Source organism: Podarcis bocagei (assembly GCF_964188305.1).
Source record: "Podarcis bocagei genome assembly, chromosome: 2".
In the NCBI taxonomy this organism is placed as follows: Eukaryota; Metazoa; Chordata; class Lepidosauria; order Squamata; family Lacertidae; genus Podarcis; species Podarcis bocagei.
The window spans coordinates 34,609,400-34,631,020 of record NC_138126.1 but is presented as its reverse complement, the minus strand read 5'-3'; the positions used below and the strand labels follow the sequence as shown (position 1 = coordinate 34,631,020).

Sequence of the window (21,621 nt, the reverse complement as noted above, 5' to 3'; positions counted from 1 at the left end):
TTGAGGGTCTTGGAGTGCTGATTCATACTAAATAAAATTGCATTAGCAGCAGCATCATATATATATCCCACCTCTGCTCTAAGGATCTCAAGGTGGCATGCAGGTTCCTCCCCATTTTCTCCTCACAACAACCCTGTTAGGAAGGTCAGGCTGAGAGACTGATTGGAAGGATCAGGGAAAGGACCCCCACCTACCTCTGGCTATGGGCATGATGAGAGACATTTCGCCCTCTCCACAGCACCTGTAACTCTTCACAGGCATCATTTCCACCTACCATTTCCTACACTGCAATTGTGATTTAAGGAAGGGGAGGAGGGGGGATTGCAAAAACAAATCGAAAAATCATGCCTCCCTCCTTGTTCTCCTAACATATGACTTTAGAAGAGGGGGCAGCATTACTGTGGTCTAAACCACTGAACCTCTTGGGCTTGCCGATCAGAAAGTCAGTGGTTCTAATCCCTGTGACGGAGTGAGCTCCTGTTGCTCTGTCCCAGCTCCTGCCAACCTACCAGTTTGAAAGCATGCCAGTGAAAGTAGATAAATAGGTACCGCTGTGGCGGGAAGGTCAACGGCATTTCTGTACGCTCTGGTTTCTGTCACGGTGTCCCGTTGCACCAGAAGCAGTTTAGACCTGCTGGCCACATGACCCGGAAAGCAAGATGAGCACTGCAACCCCATAGTTGCCTTTGACTGGACAACCGTCCAGTGGTCCTTTACCTTTTCACCTTTATGTATAACCTGGTAGAGTTGACCCTTTACCTGAAATTGAAGGATAGAAATATTGACCCGCCTAAACATATTAATGGATTGTGTAAAATTGCTTGCGATTCTTTAAAAGAGGAAAGCTTTGAGAAACTCTGGCTGGGGCTGAGATTCATGGGCATGGTAGGAGGGCAGCTCATCCACCCCACCCCCCAAATCAAGTAAATAAATAAAAATACTTAACTAACTGACCAATTATGTCACAGATAACTCGGTTCTGCCCCCTAAACATAAAGCTTGCCCCCTCTAAAATAAATCCTGGCTACGCCCATGCTGAGATTATCAACAGATTCCCATAACTGCAGTGGTGGTCATCCTTCTGGAGTTCTGGAACCATACAGGGAAAGATAGAGGTCAGATGAGATTCAAAGAGAAAGAATTAAGTAGTTAATAGGCAAGATACCCTCCGCAAACTTAGAAAAGGTCCTGGGAAAGGCTGTGAAGTGTGGGTAGGTCAGCAGCAGCAGATGATGATCATCATCATCATAGGGCCATGGCTAGCCCTAGAAATGCAGAGGGGCGTAAGACACCCAGGAGACAGGGAAAGCTGAGGAATGGTATTTATGGAAGGATGGGTGTGCATGGAACCTGTGCCTTTCTCCCCTCAAAGAGGTTTATACTTCTGATTCTCTTAAGCAGTCACCAGACTATTCAGGAGCACCCTTTCCACCGGATGCCAGCTGAGTAGCTCAGATGTGCTCGCTTTCCCAAACAATTTACGTGGCTGAGGGTATGGGGTGCTAAAAAAGCAGCTGCACAAACCAATGTGCATTATAATGATGGGCTCATGCACCTGTGTTGACTAGTTGTATGGCTGTGGATGCACATCAGAATGCGCATCCCATTGAGGGGAGTGTTGTGCTGACAATATTGTGACGACCTGGGGTCATAAGCGGTACAGGGTTTCCTACAGTGTCAGCGCTTAGATGCACGTTCTACCTCTTTTCTTTTTCATCCTCTCTGCCTAGTTTTGTTGGAGTTTGCAGCTAGCTGCCAATTTCTTTTCTGGCTCAAAATAAATTAGATTGAATCGGAACATAAGGAAAGCTCAGTATAATTGTGCACCAGAGGAACAACAGTATTCCACATCAGAAATCAATCCTTGTGGATCACTATGACATTCCTAGGTGTCAGCTTGTGAGGGTGGGTGTCCTACTGGAGCTTCAAGAGCCTCATGGCTTTTATGAGATGGATGAGGTGAGGTAACCTGGCTGAGAAGTTCCTTTTGTGGCAGTGCACAATTTTAATCCTTCACCTAGGTCACCACACTGCCTAATGCCAGCACTGATAGTGATTTCATCATAACAATTAGGCTCATCCTTCTATATGATAGAAATGCTACCACATTTATATGTAACTGACTGCATTCAGTTCAAGCATGCATGAAATAATTTTCTCCCTACAGCAAATCGTTGGATCAGAACCTCTTGGTATAAAAATGCATCAATTTTTCTTTCTGATGGAAACTAAAGTTACAATTTATTAAGCAAGAAGAAAGCAGTTAATTAAGATCAGTCAAATACAAAAGATAGGGCAAAAATGTTCCAATCGTTATTTATAAAAAGATGTCAGGTGCAATTATATATAAAATAGTATTTATTTGATTCATTATTAATAACTGTATGCTTTGAGAAAAACAATAATTTTTTCTGAAGCTTCTTCCAGAGCTCTTGTACTATCATCTTCATCACTCACCTGAATGTTGACACTTCCTGCTGTGCATATATAAATTAACCAGTAACACTGCCATTATAAAAATGTTGCATTAAATTAAGAGAAATGTAAACCACTGTGCAGTACAAAGAAGAAAAATATCTGACACCTTTAAGCCAAATGTGCACTGCATATAAATAACAACAACTCCCATCACACTTATTTTAATGATGACTTTATCATAATGTGGACACAAATAAAATTAATATGGAGTTAACTGCTTCAGTGCCCCACGGATGAAGTACCCAGACATGTCAATTATAACCACAGAACCAGGCAAATAGATAGGTAGCAGGGGGATTCTTGTATTACAGCTATCTGTTTGGTTTCTCTTTAGGATGAACAGAGTATATTATTCTTTAGGGTTTTCATTATGACTTGTTTCACCAGAAATGAAATCCCTTGATAAAAGAAGACACAGATCAATAAACAATACCCTCCAGAAGTAATATATGCTACCATTTGCAATCACTGAAATAATTCCATCCTTCCTCTGTAAACAGAAACATTTTAAATCTGTACTTATACTGCAGATTCCTGTGGTGTGCTCATCTGTAGGCTGAATGGTTTGATGTTGTCACCCATTGTATCCTTCATGGACCATGGAGCCACAGTTGTTATGTTAAACCTTGTGCAAATAAAGCATCCAATCTTATATGCCTTCCTCCCTTTTTGATGCTGCTATTTTCTTGATCCATCTCTGTAATCTCAACATGGGAGAAGATTCTGCTCTGGCTTGCAGTCCCGGAATAACTCTGGCAGGTAACAGAGAGGTGTGTCCTTGACTCCACACCTAAAGCTCCCAGCCCTGTGGGAGAAGCCTTAATCCTGCACTCTCTCATGGGTCTGCCCCAGTCCCCGTGACAACTTTACGTTACAGCTGCATAACAGGTGGCATAACTTTAAATACCACCACCAAGGCAAATAAGGAGAATCCCGGACAGATGCTCCCTTCCTCCCCACGCCAGTGGAGAACTAGACCCCAACTTGTTTAGCATCCAATCGTAATATATCACCATAAGTGCCCTATACAGGGAACACTGATTTCATGTATCAAGAGACACAATTTATAACACTACACATCTTTGATTTCATGTATGAATCAACTCAAAACACATGTTAATGATTGGGTACATCTCAGTTGCTCCTCTGTTTGTTTTTGAAGCTTTCAAAGGCACAGGGCCCCTGCAAGAAGGAAAAGGCTGGCAAACTCATTCCCCTGCCCATTGCAGTTTCTTACGATCACTTCTGTCAATCACTCACCTGCTCCTCCTGGACATGTTTGCCCAGCGGACAGCAGCAATCCTTTTTGATGGGAGGGAGGCAAGCCACCACTCAGCTTTGATACATGGTGGGGAGCTACTAAAGGAACATGTCTGGCGAGAGTGGGTAAATGATTGTCAACAGCAGCAGTAACCAGCAGCAGAGCAGAGCAGAGTGTGGGCCCCCATTATAGTGGTAATTCTGAGGTGCTGTGGGGTATCATGACCATAGGAACACCCTGTACATTATCTATAGTAATCAGAGTAGTTTACATTAATGCAAGCCTGCATTGCTGTCTCTTGCTGAAAAGCAAAACTAGATTGAGCAAAAGCAAATTAATAAATCTCATGTTGATCAATTCACCATATTCCTATTTCATTATGACTACCATCTTACATGAATAATATTTACCGGAACATCAGAAAAACTCAATTTGTGAACCCGGGTTACTCATATTCTCATTATCTAAATTATATTTGGGTGGCTTGTGTAGCTTCAAATCTCTCTCTCTCTCTCTCTTTAAATAAGGTGACCTATTATCTGAATTGTGGCTTATCCAAACATTTAGAATGTCCCCAACACCATTTGGATGCATGAGGATTCATTGCCTTGCCAAATTACTATTAAGTGTTCCACAACTGTCATCAATTGTATAAATGTGTTTATGCACTGCATACATATTTTATGTGTGCATGCGTGTTATAATCCATGTGTCTTTTATACTATGTATTCAGTTATGTGAATTCTGCCTGAAGATTTGGAAGGAGAGCAAATGGCTCACCCTTTCCCTAAATAGTTGTTGTATTTCTTATCACTTAGTATCGCTGAATTCCATTAATGTCCAACAAATCTTACAACTGGGGATAATGTCACACTTGTAGATAATTTTAAGAACACATTACCAAGGTTTTGGAATCAGGTCTGTGTCAGAAATATGGAAACCATGGATCATGTAAACCACTGGATGTGCTGCCTTTGTGCATTCTGATTGTGTCGAGGTATAATCAAGCTACAGAAATTGTATTGTAGACAGTTGGCAATAAAACATGGACTACTTGAAGCTGAGCCTGTGCCGCATTATGAATGCTTACCTGATCCAGTTTTAGAGAATGTTAATTTCACACTCTATTGGGATAAACCTGTAAATAGTACTGACAAAACAGCAAGTTATAATAATCCAAGCAATAAAAATATACACGGCAATTCCTCTTACACGCAAAATGAAAAAAATAAAGAAACCGACAAGAAATCCACTTTACAATAGAAATAGGATGTATGTTGGGACTCACCAGAATGTAGAGGGATCTGCGTCTGTGTATCTGTGTATAATATATCCCCTCCAAAATTAATAGCTATCCCTACCTTTGGAAATACCTTATTGCCCCAAAATAAAACCAATTATTTGTCGTCATTGTCATGCAGCATTCTGTTCCCAATGGTAGCTAGGCAGATGCTTCTATGTAGTGGTACATTATTGTGGTGTCTAGCCCCTGGTGCTTGTCCCCTGTACTTGCTTACTCACAAGTACCCTGCCTTGGAACATGGAAGTTCCATCTTGGCCATGGTAGACCTACCTTTCCTGAAATCCCTCCCACATATCTTCCCACATATCTTTGTCTCCCACATATCTTCCCACATATCTTTGTGTTATACATAAAAACCATCTCTTGTCATGGTCCGCCTCCAGCGTGACCAATGGATGGAAATGCAAGGGAAACAGTTGATCCTGGACAAGATGAAAGTGATGGATGAACTCGTTATTATATTTATTTTCAATCTAGAGAGAATATTAGCTTAAGGGTTATAATTTGAAGCAGGGGTGGAAACTCTTTTTTTTCTATAAATGGACGTTACTAACCACAGGTTAGTAGAGCCAAGCTTTTTTCTCAATCCCCTCTTTTCTGCCTCCATCTTTCTGCTTCCTCGTCTTCTGAGTCATGGTGGTGGCTGGGTGTGTTCTCACTTACAAACCCTTCCTTCTCATGTACAAATTCTCTCAAGTTTATGCTTCACAAAAGATGCCACTATCTTCCTCCCACCAGCAGCACAGCATAGACCATTACAAGCACCACAATAGGCAAACAGCACCCGAACCAACCAATCCACCTTGGAACCAACAAGCCAGCCTCCTTCCTCAGAAAATCTAGATTCAGCCCCAGCTTGCTCTTCTCTGTGTGCATATGCAGGACTGCGGCATCCAGAGAGCCCAAAGCAGACCTGGAGTGACCTTTTCAACACAGCAGTTTCCCCACAATGCCTTAAAATACCCCTTGTGTTCATGTGTAAGTAGATGGGTTTTCTATGAAATAAAAAGTCCTGGGTAAAGAAATAAAGCCACTTAGCTGTCAAAAATGAAAATTGAAGATGGTTCCTTGGTGAATTTTAGGTGTTGTGATACAAAAGAAGGTGAAGGAGGTCACTTAGATAAATTGGGACCATGCTGTTTAAGATTTCTTAGCATCACTAGTAAATATAGATTGTAAGTATGCTGGAAATTCCCCTTCTTCAGTTCAAGGATACTGTGGTGTGTGCAAAGAGGAAAGTTCCATTTATGTGTGGTTTGTTCCATTTTCAGGCTCTCATTCTTGATTCCCATATTCTGCCCTAATTGTGCTGCAGTTATTCAGTAGTCCTAAGTCCTGACCTTTGTGCGTATACAAGCGACTCTCAACTTACAAGGGTTCCAGGGATAGAGCATAAAGCTAAAATCGTGTCTAGTCAAAACTGCAGTGGTGCAAATACAGTGGTAGGTGGGATTGCCAAAGTCTTTTTTTCCCTAGATGTCCATCCTCTTTTTGCCCTATTTTTATTTATTTCTTATTTTTTGTCAAATGCACAAAGCTGAATGTGCACAAGTTAAATGCACATAAGTTGTGACATTAAGGTATAATTTCATTTTTGGTTTCCCCATTTCTATCTTCACAACAGTCCTGCGAGGTAGCTTAGTGAACCTTGTGGGTCAACATAGTGCAAGAGGAAGAATAATAGCCTCTGCTCCTGAAATTGAGGTGTGTTGTACCATATGTGTACCGCATTTCCACATTCTGAAATTTCGACTACATTCTCTATCAATAACATGGAGTTGAAAGGCTGTATCACATCAAGTTGTGGTAAGGAAGAGTTACAGAGCACTTTACCATGGAGAATACTGTATAAACAATATTTTAAAATGCATACTGCTAGCTTGTTTGCCACAAGGTAGTTATGTGATCATGAATCTAAGAGGCACAGTTACCACAGAGTAGCAAAACTGAGATCTGCAAGTGGAAATACTGTGAAAAGCGTTAACTAAATAGCCCCCATCTCCCTCCTTCCCCTCCCAACACCTTTAGGCACTCAAACACCTGCAGCCTCTAAGGATATAAAATAAACAGGTATTATTATTTCACTTCAACCCCCATCATTATTCTCTCTATAATTTCTGTTTAAATAATATGTGCAGTTTGCAAAGAAGGTTGTGCGATATTTACAATCAGATCCCATGTTCTTGATACCCAGATTTATCGTTTGACTTGTGCCTATTGATTTAAAAGCCAGGATCTTTCTCATTCATGGAGGTTCCTTCTGGCAGATTTAAGATCTTGTAAATATTCATAACTGGGGTTGCGGGGGGTCAACTTTTTAGTGACCTGGACAAAACATTCCATTAATTTGTTATCTAATACAAAAACACTTCAAGCAACAGAAAGCAATCCATATCACAAGATCACAAGTTGTCAGGGAGCTGGATCCTTTGTCTTGTGAGCAGCCTCCCACCATTTGTTGTTTGTTGTCCTTTGCTTTTGTAAATAATGCATATTTGTGACTGCTAATGGTAATTAGTCCATTTAATTTTTTCAGTTATGTGCTAAGGAAATAACTGAAAAAGCTGCAAACTGCACACAGTTTCTTCAATTATATATATTAAAAGTCAGATTGGCCCCTCTTTGTAGATAACATTGAAAAGAAATGAACCAATCTAGTGTTAAATGCCCTTGGTTGAGTGGAAATATATTTATGTTACAGTTTCCATGGATAAAAAACAAAAAAGAGAGACCAGTATTTTCATTCCGGTTGGATTAATGATTAAGGCAAAATAGTATTTCTTTCTTCTTGGATATTTGACACATTGAGTGATTGTTCTGCATTAATTACACAGAATAATCAAACCAAGTATCGCAAATGTCCCGGCACAGACCAAGTCATCATCTGCTACCAAGTTCAGAAATATTTGTTTGGCAGCCTTAACAACAGGTTGATAAAACTCTTTTTATTTTGAAAATACTGATCTGCGGGATATAACAGATATATTTGTGTATTGTGAGTACATTTTAACATATTATCATTCCCTAGTATGTGATTCATTTCCTTTTGCTTTGTTTAGAAGGGGTGAGTTGCAGTTCCCTACATAGGCAGGGCAGATTGATAATTTGCGCAAACTCTCGTTGGAGAGCTATTTGTGTTTGTGTGCGAGGAAGAAAATATACACGTACATATATATATACAGGCGCATACAAATCCTGTCATGCATAATCTGTGCGAGGCAGAAAAAAACTCCAAAAGACTAGAGTTTGGTAAAAGAACAGTGATAATAATTTTGCATAAGAGGGGGTAAAAGTTACATTCCCCACCCGGAAAGACTGTTTTGCAGCACAAAATCACCCACCCACCCTCCTCCTCAGCATGTAATTATCTCTTTTTTGGCCTATCCAATTTGAGCTGATTGTTGTGAAGCCTTTGCGTTAGCTTGCTGCTCTCTAGTGTCATGTAGCCTCTGCCGAACAAAATTGCTCTTTAAAGGTTAGATTGGTAAGATGCTTTCTGTTAGTAAATAGAGGGGTTGTTGGTTTGCTTTTTGTTTTGGGAAGGTGAGGTGGGGGGATTGTCTTCGGATTGTGGGGTGTGTGTGTGGAGAGAAAAAAAGAAATAGTTCGGAAGAGGTCTTTTGATTAAGAGTAAGTGTGTGCTCTTTGCCCTGCTTTTTAGCGCGCAGATACAAACACAGTCGGGTCAAAGGGTTAACAGCAATTAACTGTAGTTGCGTTGGAGACAAAAGCGTTATTTCACAAAAGCATTATTTCACCTGCTGTCAGAAAAGAGAGAGAGAGAGAGAGAGAGAGAGAGAGAGAGAGAGAGAGAGAGAGAGAGAGAGGAGGCCCATTGTGTAGGGGTGTTTGAACTGATTATGTTTAGAGGCTGGTTGTGATTGGTGGAGAAGGGCGTGGCTGATTGGGTAGTTTTGCATCTTGTCAGCCCAGGAGCACCCTTGTGCGTGCAATCTGTCTGTAACCTGAGGAAGCTAGAGACTGTACAACAAGGCTTTAATAGAAGCTTCATGGCCCAGCACTCTGTTTGTGGTGGTGGCAGCTAAATGGAGTTTGTCAGGTTTGTCAATATGATTGATTTTACGATTTTCTTCTTAAGAGAAAAACCTTACTTTATGCACAGTTATAATAATGGTCTTCAATTTTGCAAGGGCTGTTTTCCTATCTCTCCCTCCCTCTCTTTCGTTTTCTTTTTTAAACTTGAAATCTGTCGTTTGCCAACTTCTTGATCAAGAGTTTTATGGAGGTGCTTTTAAAAAAAACAGACTTTTTTGGGGGTGGGAGAGAGAAAGAGACAGTGTGCAGGCCTGCTTTTCTCCATATCCAGAAGTTTGGGAAAGATTTGGGAACATTTTTTGAAGGGGGGGGGAGTGAAAGCAATGCATGCTCTGTTATTTACTACTGTACTGCTCTCTTGTAGCAAGTGCAAAGCTTCGTGAGGAGTTAGATTTAAGAGAATACTGTGTGATTGTGGACAGTTTACTGAAGATGTTTTAAGAGAATCTACAGAAATATTAGTGTTTCTCTGTTGCTGCTTTTACTTTTACAGAATTCTTTGCAGTATTTGTGGCTTGGATGTCTTCATAGTATTTTGGGAAAAAGAAAGGGAAGGGGTAAAACTACAGATCTGTAAAATGCTGTGCCAGGCACAGTTGTGTTTGATTTTACTTGCCAGTCAATTTGCCACGTGAAATTAAGTATGGGAAGGTGTGTTGTTTTTTTACACTGACTGGTATTAATGTGTTCTGAAGAAATAAGTGTAACTGGATCTAACTGTAACTAAGCTAAGTGTCAGTCCTGCTGTACTGAATTTTTCTGCAAAATGAGATTATTTTTCTAAGGGGTGGTGGTAGTAGGGAGGAGGGAACTGTTAGGAAGTGGGTGGTTAGTTTAGAGCAAAGTGCACATACATGCTTCCTCTTTGAGATTAACTCTTTCATACCTGGCATAGTTGAGAGAGGAGAGGAGCTGAATAGGTCAAATAGGCATTCGTTTGTGGAAAGTTTGCAGAAAGTGGATTTAAATGTAAAGCGCTGTTTTAGAAATAGATAGCAGTGTTCTGAAGATGCTGCATTTAAAAAAAATAGTGAAGGCAAGCTTCATGAGCAGGAAATATTCTTTGTTCTAAATGAATAAGATTTGTTTCTGGAGAAAAGCTAAAGGGCTGTTGATGTATAATTATTAAAGTGGCATAAATTGCTGTATTTGTAGGAAACATGGAAATGTCATATATATATATATAGTGGGTCTAAATTTGAAACATCTAAAAAAAATCTGTGTTTAGATAGCAAGATACAAACATAAATGCATTCACATAAGTGCCTTGTAAGCTTATGTAACAGCTCCAGCACAATTAGTGATATGGGCTATTCACGGTCAGGTTCTAAGTAGATTTAATGTAATACACTTACGTTTCTTGCCCACTTCGAGTTCAGATTGAACAGAAAATATATATATGTACACTGAGCAGATACATGTATAGATGGGTGGCTTAAACGTATGAGCGCTTTGTGATATATTTTTACCCTTGTAGCAATGTGGGATATTTGTTCTTGAAGCAATGCTGCTCTTCTACTACTGCAGCTTCCCTTCAAGAAACAGATAAACATTCTGTTTTAGGCAGCTTTAAATAATCATACTGCCTTCCCGGTCCTCTCCAAAATTGCATTGATAAGGATGTAAATCTGAAAACAAACCCTGTCCAAACAGTATAGCTGATTTGGCCTAGGATGCGATAGAGCTGAACTGAAAACTGATTGGCCTGACACTTTATAATCAAAGCTGATTTATTGTTCATTAGTAGTGCATTAGCCCTTTCAGGCAAGACAGTTATTTGTGTAGGGGCCTGTCAAACAAAAGACTGCTAGCACCTGTCATTTTTAAACCCTGAGATAAGCAAAAAGATATTAAGATAATGCAAATAGAAATATATGTCTGCAAGAGGTAAACTCTTTGCCTGTGAGCCTCCATTTAAAAATAACACTTTAAAAATTCCAGGCCTGCATTCGTTGCACAGATAAACCTTTTTAGGGATAAAAACGTATCCCAGTGGGGAAAAAAGTAATGCTTTTAATCAGGGGGTTTGAACCTCATTTAGCATGGTGTGCTTCTCAACATATAAAATTGAGACATGCCTTGGGGAAGGGGCCCCAGGTTAGAAAGTTTGAAATTAGGAGATTGCCACTAGCTTTTACGGATCTGTGATTTTATTGTGGATTTCTTTTTCTTTCTTTTTTATTGTCTTTTGTTTTGTTTTGCCCTAAACTATTGCATTAGTTTATATTGTTAACTTCATTTTGTTGGTTGTCTATTTCCATCCCTGAGACCTTCCAGTGAAGGGATGGGTGCTATGAATGCTTTTACTAAATAAATAATGAAATAACGGCTGCTGGCTGATTTAACCTTTCAGATATTTTTCTTGTTGATTTTTATTTGCCAATACAACATAGTTAATTGCATATATATATATATATATATATATATATATATATATGCCCATTGCCAGCACACTGTCAGAAATGGACTTGTACCATAAAATGCTGCCTGTACCATCAGGGGTTAATTAAGTGAAAACATGATGACATCACAGCAGAGCTGCGAGAAAGTCAAGATCTATCTCCTGCTGTATTGGGACACATTTCTGCAAATTCCCACTGCCCTCTCATTCTTTCACTCCCACTGCCCCCACCCCCTTCTGCCCCATTACTAAGGAATGATCTCATGACACAAACCAGAAAACAACACAAGCGTCAAAAGAAAACAAAATTAGTCAACTTTTGTCTGCCACCATAGAAACAAGGATTAACTTATGTTATTCCAGAGTCGTGGAGAGGAGACTATCTGCATGAGGATATATAGTGCATTGTCTTCTGTGAATTTTTCATTTGACAGGGATTTTGGAGGCTATGATCTTAATTAAATCTCAACTGGCTCAAATAATGCATCTAAAAAGGCATGCAGTGTTGCGTAACCTTGCTGAGTTAGTAAACCATAAATCATCAGAAAGCTTATGATAGGGAGTTATTCTCTCTCTCTGAGGTTTTGTTCGCCATTTGTTAGTTTTGGTTATTTTTTTTAAATACACATTGCTTTTTAATCCCAGTCCCCCTACCCTACCCCCTTCCCTCTCTCTCACCCCCCCCCCCCGTAATATAAGGAGAATTAGGAGATGCCATGCCCAATAGCATCGGAGTGATGCAATGAAACTGACATGAGATCATAACTTTCTATAGCTTTTCACACAGTTGTCTGCCTGATAGCATGATGCGAACTCTGCCTGCAGTTTTTCAAAATCGGAACATCTTAAGAGGGAAAATTTAGATGATCTGTGCCAGGACAGTTAAATTAGTACACCATCACACCTATGTACGTCGTCTCTGTTCCTCACTGAAATTCAGGGCTTCCTGAAAATTATTAAGCAGCCTTATAGAAATGGGTAGCATCACCATTATTCAGTTTTAATAGACAATTGCTGAAAAGTGGCCAGGTTTTCTTTTCTTTTGTTGTTATTATTGCAGATGGTCATATACACAGCGGTGCTTCCTCAGGTATGTTCACAAGTAAAGCAAAATAGATAACTTGTGTGTCTATATTGACAGTGAAGGCTATTGATTATATATTGCAGACAAAATTGGTATGTTACAGACACAGAGCAAATGTGTTAATGCAATAATTTACTTACCTTCTTGAGCAGTCTGCTTTTGGGAGTTGCTGCTACCTAGAAATACATAGGGAAAACCCCATGTTTCTTCCCATTATATTTCTGGTTCTTTTTAATGTGCTGGAAGTATAAATGGGTAGCTGTTTACAGTGCAGCAGGCTGATACTTTGGGGGAGATGCTTGCGAACTCTTAGTCCGGTTCAGAGGTAAGAAAGTATTGCTGAACTTAAAAGTTTATAGAGTGAAGAGGCAGAGGAAGAGAGGCACAATGTCAACAGCTTTTTTTTAGCTTGACAGAGACACCTTAGTTTTTCTTCGAGGAAATGTTTATTACTTGATAGGTAAGCATTGTGATCTGTTCTCTCACCCCCCACCACTGTGCTTGGGAAAATAAAGAGATAAAGAGTGGGATCCCAGCCTGCCCACCCCCATCCACACCTGCGTGGCTCGATTGTGGGAAAGTTCTGACACCCGCAGTCTCAACTTGATAGTGTTTGGTGAGAAGCTTGGCCGGCTGTAAGCAGTTTGTTTGTTTTACTGAAAGCAGGGCTGTGTTGCTGGAAATTAGCTTTGCTGTGAAACTCAGGATTCATTTGAAATGCCCTTTATTTTTATAAGGTGTCCCCCCCCCCCTTTTTTGGCCCTAGGTTTATTTATTTGTTTTCAAGAGTTGAGGAGCAGAGGAAGGATGGGAGGGGGGTAACGTACTCATTATCTGTAAAGCTGCCTGATGTGTCTGTTTTTATATAAAATGGAATCAAGTAGTTATATGAAGTACTGTAGCCTGTTTTTGTTAACCTTTCCAGTGCAGTTTCCTCTCTTGTCCGTATTGTGTTTGATGGGGTGAGGGAGAAATTTGAATGAGCGTTGAACAAGCATCCATTATTGCTAATTATTCTGTGCAGGTTTTTGAGGTGGAGTTCCTTTCAGTGGTTTGGTAAGATGTTATATTACCTTTTCTAAAGGAAAAACTTAAGGACATCCAAACAATAGCTGATAGCATGTTCTAATTTTTAAGCTCTCTATCTTGCCCTTAAATCTAAAACATCATTGTTCAAATAACTGAGAACAAGGTAAACCAACATCATCAAAAAGGTCGGTTTCTGTGATTTCTCAAGGGCTTGTTATTTTGTACTTTCCAATTCTATTTGATGTCTTGACAAAACAAGATGACACAGGGGAGAATACATTAAATTTTGATCCCCCCCCCCCAATATAACCTGTATCAGTAGTGGCAGCTTAATTTTTCACACGTTTTTAGGAAAGGTAGCCTTTTTATTTTGCACAATTACTCTTAATTGTCACACCCCTTTATGTGAAGGATTTCTTCTAGGGTTTTCCCGTTTGCTTTCATTTTGCGAGGCATCTTTTTAAAAAAGTGTTTTGACCTTTAACATGCAGAGAGCTTGCTGGTTGGAACGTGTCTTCATTAGAAGTAAAGCAGCGAATAGCAAGATTGTAAAAGGAGCATCTGATGTTTTCTCATTACAGATCAGCACAGCCAGTGTAAATTAGATTCTGATGCACAAATGAGGGCACCTGTGATAGGTGTGAAATACAGCACACTTAAGCAAATAAACTTTTACAAGTATTGTAAAGGCTGCAGTTCTGAATAAAGTGACACCCTCTAGATGAGTGTTTAGCAGAACAAGAATCTGAATATATCTTGTCATAATCTGACTGCTTTCTTTGTGTCTGATTAAGAGTAAACTGGTTCAGTAAGTTTGCCATATTTTAATTGCTTATTAATATTACATTAGTCGGTACACATTGCACGTATACCCCCTTCCCCCAACCCATCCACTCCCCAAACCCAGAAGAAAAGACAGAACCACATTTTTAACTCTTAAAAGAAAAGCAGCAGAAAGCAAAGCCACAGGCTAGTGCTGCAAATGATTCTGGTGGTGCTGATTTTGCACTTTCCAATACCTGCTGCAGAAAAAAATAATATGTGCTTAAATTTCTCCGTAACGACGTTCTCAGCCTTGTATTATTAAAATCTCACAATGTACAAATGTTTTAGAAAATAACAGGCAAGGTGTTGTATCTTCTTGACTGCATGTAGATAGGCTTAAGAATTTATAAATCAGTATTGATCTCATCCGGGTTTTTCTTTAAAAGCTAAACTGAAAAGAAACAGCAATTTGTGCATTTGTGTGCGCACACACATACACACACAATTAGTTTTAGTAATGTGTAGTATGTCCTTATTAAGCAGGTTAGGTTTGAGAAATAGCAAATGTTTAATGGTCCTTTTCCTTCCGCTACTCCTTCTCCCCCCCCCACCTGCCTAAATTAAGGGTAGCTTTGCTTGATAGATTCCACTGTAGCACTCCTGTTAAAGTAGAAGATACTTAATTTATGCAAACTTTATATTTGTATATTTGTATGCAAATTAAATGGGTATGTATTATAGCTTCAGCAATTAGTAGGGGGCTTGGTATGCATGAGAATTGGCAGGTAGGATCAGGTTGCACCAAGGTTTCACATTTTAAACAAATGCTAAATCTTCATGTTTCTTTCTTCCTTTCTGTCTGTCTTGCAGTTGGTAAAGAAGGGTTAACGTGGTGGGAAGCCCGAAATTATTTACCAAGTCAGGCGAATCTATTCTGCTCAATTGTGTATGTCTGGTCAAACTCCTACTCTTGGTGAAATGCAATAAACAAAATGATAAAAAATAAAATGCTAATTGAATTGTAAAGAGCTTCTTTCTCTCTCTCCTCTTTTCTCTCCCCTTTTTAATAGGAGGTTGTATTGTTGAGGAGAGAACAGTTATGCTAATGACTGACTACTTAGCTGGTTTTACATTAATATAATGAACAGTACCTGTCGTAATGTTCTGTACAGTGTTATGGGTGAAAACAGGGAAGTCTTAAAAGTGAAATTCTCTTTTGCATAGTGAAACAGAATCATGGTTTCCACATGAATGGTTCCAGCACTCTCAAGTTTCTTTTTTCTTTTTAATGGTTTTTGTTTTGAAGACATGAAATATTGTGTCAGAAATGTTCTATCCTGGGTGAGATGCGGGTAATGTGATTTAGTGAAAACCTACACAGTACTGCAACAAAATGTTTTGAGCATCATTCTGAATGCTTCTTTCACACTAATTATAATAATTACAAACCTGCATATGTATTAGTAGAGGGTAACCTTAATTCTGTAAACACTGCCCTTGCAAAGTTGGTACAGTTGAATTTTTCTTTTATTGGTTACACATAGTTGCTTATTTTACATACATTTCATGAAAATCAATTCTCATTCAGTCAAGAAATCAAGATGCCATTTGAAACACATTTCTTTATTTTTGCAAGATTAATTGTGCATTGTTATAGGATTTTAGGATAAATCATGAAACTTGAAAAAATATTTTCTTTTTAAAGTCGGGGAGTGATGACAATTTGTTCTTTAAATTGAAGAAAAATAAAATGGTAATTGATGTGTTTATGTTTATGGAAATTTGAACTGGCAAAAAACCCTTTATTTAGCATTTAGTCTAATTGAAGAGGTGAAATTTTAGATGATGGTTCATTTACATTTGTCAGTGGGAAAGTGCCACATCACTAGAAGTCTTACAATTGTTATCCTGAAGATGAACTCGGGCTAAATTTAAGGCTACAGCAATGGAATATTTTCAGGGGGGAAGTGAAGTGGGCAAATGTAGTGGATGGAAATCTCAAGAAACATGCAGGCATGGATTGGGAAAATAAACCTGGATCCAACTGGTTTACTTAAAGGCATATTTGCTGTTGATGGTATTAGAATGTCAGCAGGTCTATACTAGTAGAATTATAATAGCTGAGCAGCAGCTGTATTTTTCATTCACTGCCAACTCTAAATGCAGCTGGGTACCTAACCACACCCTGTGAGTATCTGTCAACAGGGTTGCATGTAGTTTGCTAAATAAACCAAAGTCATTAAATAGGGCAATGAATTGAGGGCGGTTTTCTAGGGCAAAACTAGCACACTAATGGTGCGAGATTTATTTGAAGTAAGTTCCATTGACACTTTCTCCCAAGTAAATGTGTACATGGTTGCAATCCGAACATCCACTTGGCTGTGTCTTAGCTCCTATTTATATTTCCACCTCCTTGAAGAAGTAAGCTAAATCTATTGCACTCATTTGTTTTTTTCTGTGAAAGTGCATTTTATGATTGATAAAAGGCATAAAACACACTCAGTTTAATGTACATCACCATTAGTTTATTCCGGAGTACTCATAGTAAAGAAATGTTTGATCAGTAAATAATTTGTGGATCGGTGCCTTTCAGTGGTGTTTTCAAGTGATGAGATCTCATTCTTCCTTTCTTTTAAAGTGGGCCTTATTTAAACTAGGATGTTTTCTAAGCATTTGCCATTTGCAAAAGGTATCTTCAAATTTCAGCCACCCGGGACTGAAGTCCTGTCACGTTAACATCAAGAGCAGACAGAGGTTTCTTATTTCACTCTGATGTAATGTGTGGTATACTGCATAGTCTCTAAAATAAGTACAGTTTTGACGGAATACACTCAAACAGGGACCAATAAATATTAGAGACTGTAGTTAAGAACTTACATGACTGTTTTAAATACTATTGATTTAAACCACTGGCTAGTTTTTATGAATCAAAGTGTAATTTCCAAGCTTTGACTATATTTCTCAGTGCTAGAGCACTCTCTCTTGTGTGCCTTTAGCAGCTTTCCAGACATTCAACACAGGATTAAATGATAGTAGTTACAATGATCAATAGGTTAAGACCGGTACAATCACTCTTGCTGCTAATGACCTCGGTAGTAATGGGTAATAAAGTGTGGGCTATAATAGCCTATCCCTGCTGCAGCAGCCCTTTAAAGCCTAGTATTACTAGGGACTAGTTACATGAAGAAGTTGGACAGGACATTCGAAGTTGAGAAGCAGAATAGCTATCCATAAATCTCTGGCTGTTGCCCGCATACACCACAATAGTTTCTGCTCCATTTGAACATGTTTATTTAAAACTTTACCTATGCTACTGTCTAGAGTTCTTGAAGCAAGATTTGGATTGAAGCTTTGCCAGTTAATTCTGTATAATAAATGTTGATCCATGTTTGGCATTCAGTAGACGAAATTGTTGAAGGAAAAAAATGTGGTTTTGGCTAAAAACAGCTATTGAAGAAAAAGGTTTCCTGGGGGAGAGTAGAGGAAGGCTAGAGTTAAGGACAGTGTAGTCTTCAGATTTTGAGGTACCCTTGGGCCAAATACTCCCAACACCCTTCCTCCAAAAGTGGGACCGCCTCCTTGTGACTATCAATATGGGCACCTCCTTCCTGTTCTCTTCCCTTGTCCTTCTGCACCGCTGCCCAAAAAGAGATGGAGACAAGAAAAGAGGAGGAGTGCCAATTTCTAGCTGCCTGAACCCAAACCCAAATGGCAGTCTTCCTCTCCCCATCCCTCCCCCACCCAAACTTGGGCCAGTTCCTATGTTCATCTATCCACCTGATCATGGTGCCACCTGATGTGAACTGCTTCACTCTGCTGCATGGCAAGGCCTGCCCTATGGTGGATAAGGAGACCCAGGAGGCTCTGGGGGCTGTATGTGCAGCTCCCAACAGGTACCTGATGGTGTCCAGCCGCACTCCAGTTCATGGCAGGCATGAAATACAAATTGGGGCTTTCATTGTTCACAGTTTAGTTTTTTAGCCCCCATGTTCCACCAGCTCTCAGTATAGCTTGATACTCTAAATCTCAGGGTTGTGGGTTCAAGCTCCATGTTGGGCAAAAGATTCCTGCATTATAGGGAATATTGGAAGATTCCTACATATTGGAAGGGACCCACAACTCTACAATTCTACGATTTGATGAAGGCAGATCATGGCTTATAGGTATTATCACAGTACAGCATTGTTTTACTGCCTTGGGGCAAAATTACATACGATTCTTCCACGCTGATACTGCATTTTTCATAGAACTGCAGAGTTGGAAGGGATCCCAAGGGTAAACTAGTGTTTGCCTTTCAGGATTTGCTACTGGTGTTTACCCTTCCGTGAGAGGGCTGTGCCTGTGGGAGTCTGGAATTAACTTCCCAGGGAATTATGCTGTAGCCAATATAAGTTCCAGCTATACTTCTGTAAGGCAGTGCCACACGTGAACTCATGGGAAGGCACACTCTTGTATTAAGGCACTAGCCTGGTCGCCGTAGACGACAAGGGATTCCATGCAGGCGAGTGAGCAGGCTGGCAGAATAGAGCTCCTCTGTGCTCAGCATCGAAACCAAACCAGCTGCTAGAGGTGGGGAAAAATGCTCTTTGATGTGCATCATGGAATGCAGTGAGCTGTTGCAGGAGGGTTAGAGCTCTTCCTCCCAGCCTTCCACAGGCTAGTAAACACTTCTGCAAGTTAGTAAATTTTGTAGGTTTATCTGCAAGCCAGCGTAGATAACAATTGAGAAGGCTGTAGAGCAGAAGGACCCAACCGTTGGTCGAGTATTCACTAAGGCTTGCTTCACAGATAAATTCAAGTAACTCTTATTACGCTATGCTTGTTCAGATCTTTAAGCATATCAGTGCTACGAGGGAGCTGCTGTGTCTTGAACTGGGTTCTCAATTGCTTTGGGTTATCCTGACATGCAGCACAGTGCAAATTCAGAATGGTAATGCTGCTGTGGTGTGGATTTCCAGTGTTAACGTTAACAGAAGTGTCAAAAGGTGTGTAAGTTTCTTTTGGCTCTTGCAAACAAGAACCGTCTCTGACACTTGTGTAAACCTACACAACAACATCGGAGGGTGTTCACTATACATGAATCTGACCTTCAGGAACCATTTTTAGTTCATCAAAATTAGTGGTGCTGAGAAATCAGGACATCAGTGCATAATGACTGTGAAATTAGGAATGAGAATTTGCTATGCAAATGACAGGACAAATCATGTGAAAAAGTCAAGATAAACTGCATATTAAGACATTATGTTACATAAAATTAATACTGCGTCTCTTTCTTGCTTACTACTCCCCTGAAATATTTTTTTAAAATCCTTTTATCTCCGGATCAGCTATTGTCTACTGATTTTTTAAAGCGTGGTGCATAAAAATGTTCAAAACATGTTATTACCTTTTATTGTAATACATGAGATGACAGCAGATCCTTTTTAACAAACTATATCCTTTACCGCTTTTAGTTTTCTGCTGTCATGTGTTTCAGCTGAAACTAAAGAAAAGTAAGGTGCTTAAATATTACTATTCAAAGTCATGTGAGTTCTGTATCTTCCCCCCATCTTTCTCTCTCTTGCTTGCTCGCTCTCTTTTTTTTCTGGTGAGATTTCTAGCGAAATAGTCTTGTTGCATTACCGGAACTGACAAAATGGTTCTCATGTAGTCTGCAAATTAAACACAAGTGCAGTGATTATTTTGAATAGCTAAATTACATTCTAGAAAGCTTGCAGAATTCAAAGCATTGTCATTAGGTATCCGCTTGAATACAATTTGTGTAACCTTGGCCAAGACAGCCTGTCATTTTAATGTCAGTGTTTTATCTGAACAAGACATCATCCTTTCAGATACAGTGTACAGGTTCCTTGCAAAGATGCCCGTGCAGAAACGTGTTAACAGTTGCAAATATGAAATGCTATCAAGTTCATCACTGTAGCTGTTTGTCACTGAAATGTCATGGAAAGCGGCTTTTAATGGTATCTCACATAATACGAAAGAATTGAAGCCATCTGTATGCTGGGTGAATATGGAATGGTAGAGACATCACTGTAGGAACTCCACTGCTAAAATTGCTTGGGAACAAGGTGCAGCTTTCGATATTGCCGAGATGGCGTTCATTTGCTTCAAATCATTAAGTTCAGGCTCCCCAGTGGTTGCTTTTGAAGGGTTTTACTTATTAATTAATGCAAAAATTTGTTAGAATTGATGGGTGCCTCTAGAAGATACACAAATGAATAGTTCAGGTTTCTCGGAAATTATTCCATTGCAAAATAACGCATTGGGTGGGGGGGCAGAGAAACATACCTCGAAGGTGTAATTAGTTAATGCTTTTTATTATTATTTCTGTGAACTAAACAAGTCAGGATTAAATTATAACCAAGGTGTTGGGAAGTAAAAGATGGGTCACTTAAGTGAACCAGAGGAATGATCTTGAATGTTTGAAGTGGAAAGAGAAGTGCTTATTATCTTGAAAAACAACAACCACAACCATGATGAACAACATATTGAGTTGCTTGTTTGTTTACACTTTCCTAATTCTTAGGTTCCTGTGTCAGTGGCTATGATGACACCTCAAGTTATCACTCCTCAGCAAATGCAGCAGATCCTCCAGCAGCAAGTGCTAACTCCGCAGCAACTTCAGGTCCTGCTCCAGCAGCAGCAGGCACTCATGCTTCAGCAGGTAAACAGTTTGTTTCCTTTGCAGCTGTTCAGCTCACCAACACTGCTATTGAAGGACTAGCCTCTTTGAGCTGATTTTGAAGTCATGATTTTTTTCCTCCACAGCAGACAAACATCCTATGTGAATTGGGTAGACAGGCAGGCATAGACTACACACACACACACACACACACACACACACGAAAGCTTATGCAAGAACAAAATTAGTTGGTCTCTAAGGTGCTACTGGACAATTTTTTAATACAGTGGTACCTCTAGGTGCGGACACGATCCGTTCCGGAGTGCCGTTCGCACCCCAAAAAGTCCACAACTAGAGTGGCGCTTCTGAGCAAGCACGGAGTGCGATAGAGCGCTTGTGCGCATGTGCAAAGCGTGCAGAACGCTTCTGCACACACAGCAAAACCCAGAAGTAGTAGACACTTGTGGGTTTGCCGCACTCGCAAGCCGAAAAGATGCAACATGAACCTAACGCAACGCTAAGTATGACTATATATTTCGACTGCGTCAGAGCAACACAGCTACCTACCTGAATCTACACACAGACACACACACAAACGTGTTCTTATAAGGACAATACATCT

At 39.8% G+C, this 21,621-nt stretch overlaps 1 protein-coding gene across 19 annotated transcripts in view; it reads left to right on the top strand.

Moving 5' to 3' along the window:
• The window catches only part of FOXP1 (forkhead box P1), a 569,345-nt gene that overhangs the window by 420,607 nt on the left and 127,117 nt on the right, over positions 1-21,621 (top strand). For 18 of the 19 annotated variants that reach the window (XR_014005113.1, XM_081184115.1, XM_081184128.1 and 15 more), the window contains one exon: positions 20,904-21,041. Coding sequence is in view for 18 of the 19 variants with exons in the window: in XM_081184115.1 (XP_081040241.1) it covers positions 20,904-21,041 (138 nt within the window). In the remaining variant the exon portion in view is untranslated. Of the gene's footprint in view, positions 1-8,962; positions 9,103-20,903; positions 21,042-21,621 lie in introns of those variants that run through there. The other variant, XM_081184122.1, reaches the window with a different exon arrangement.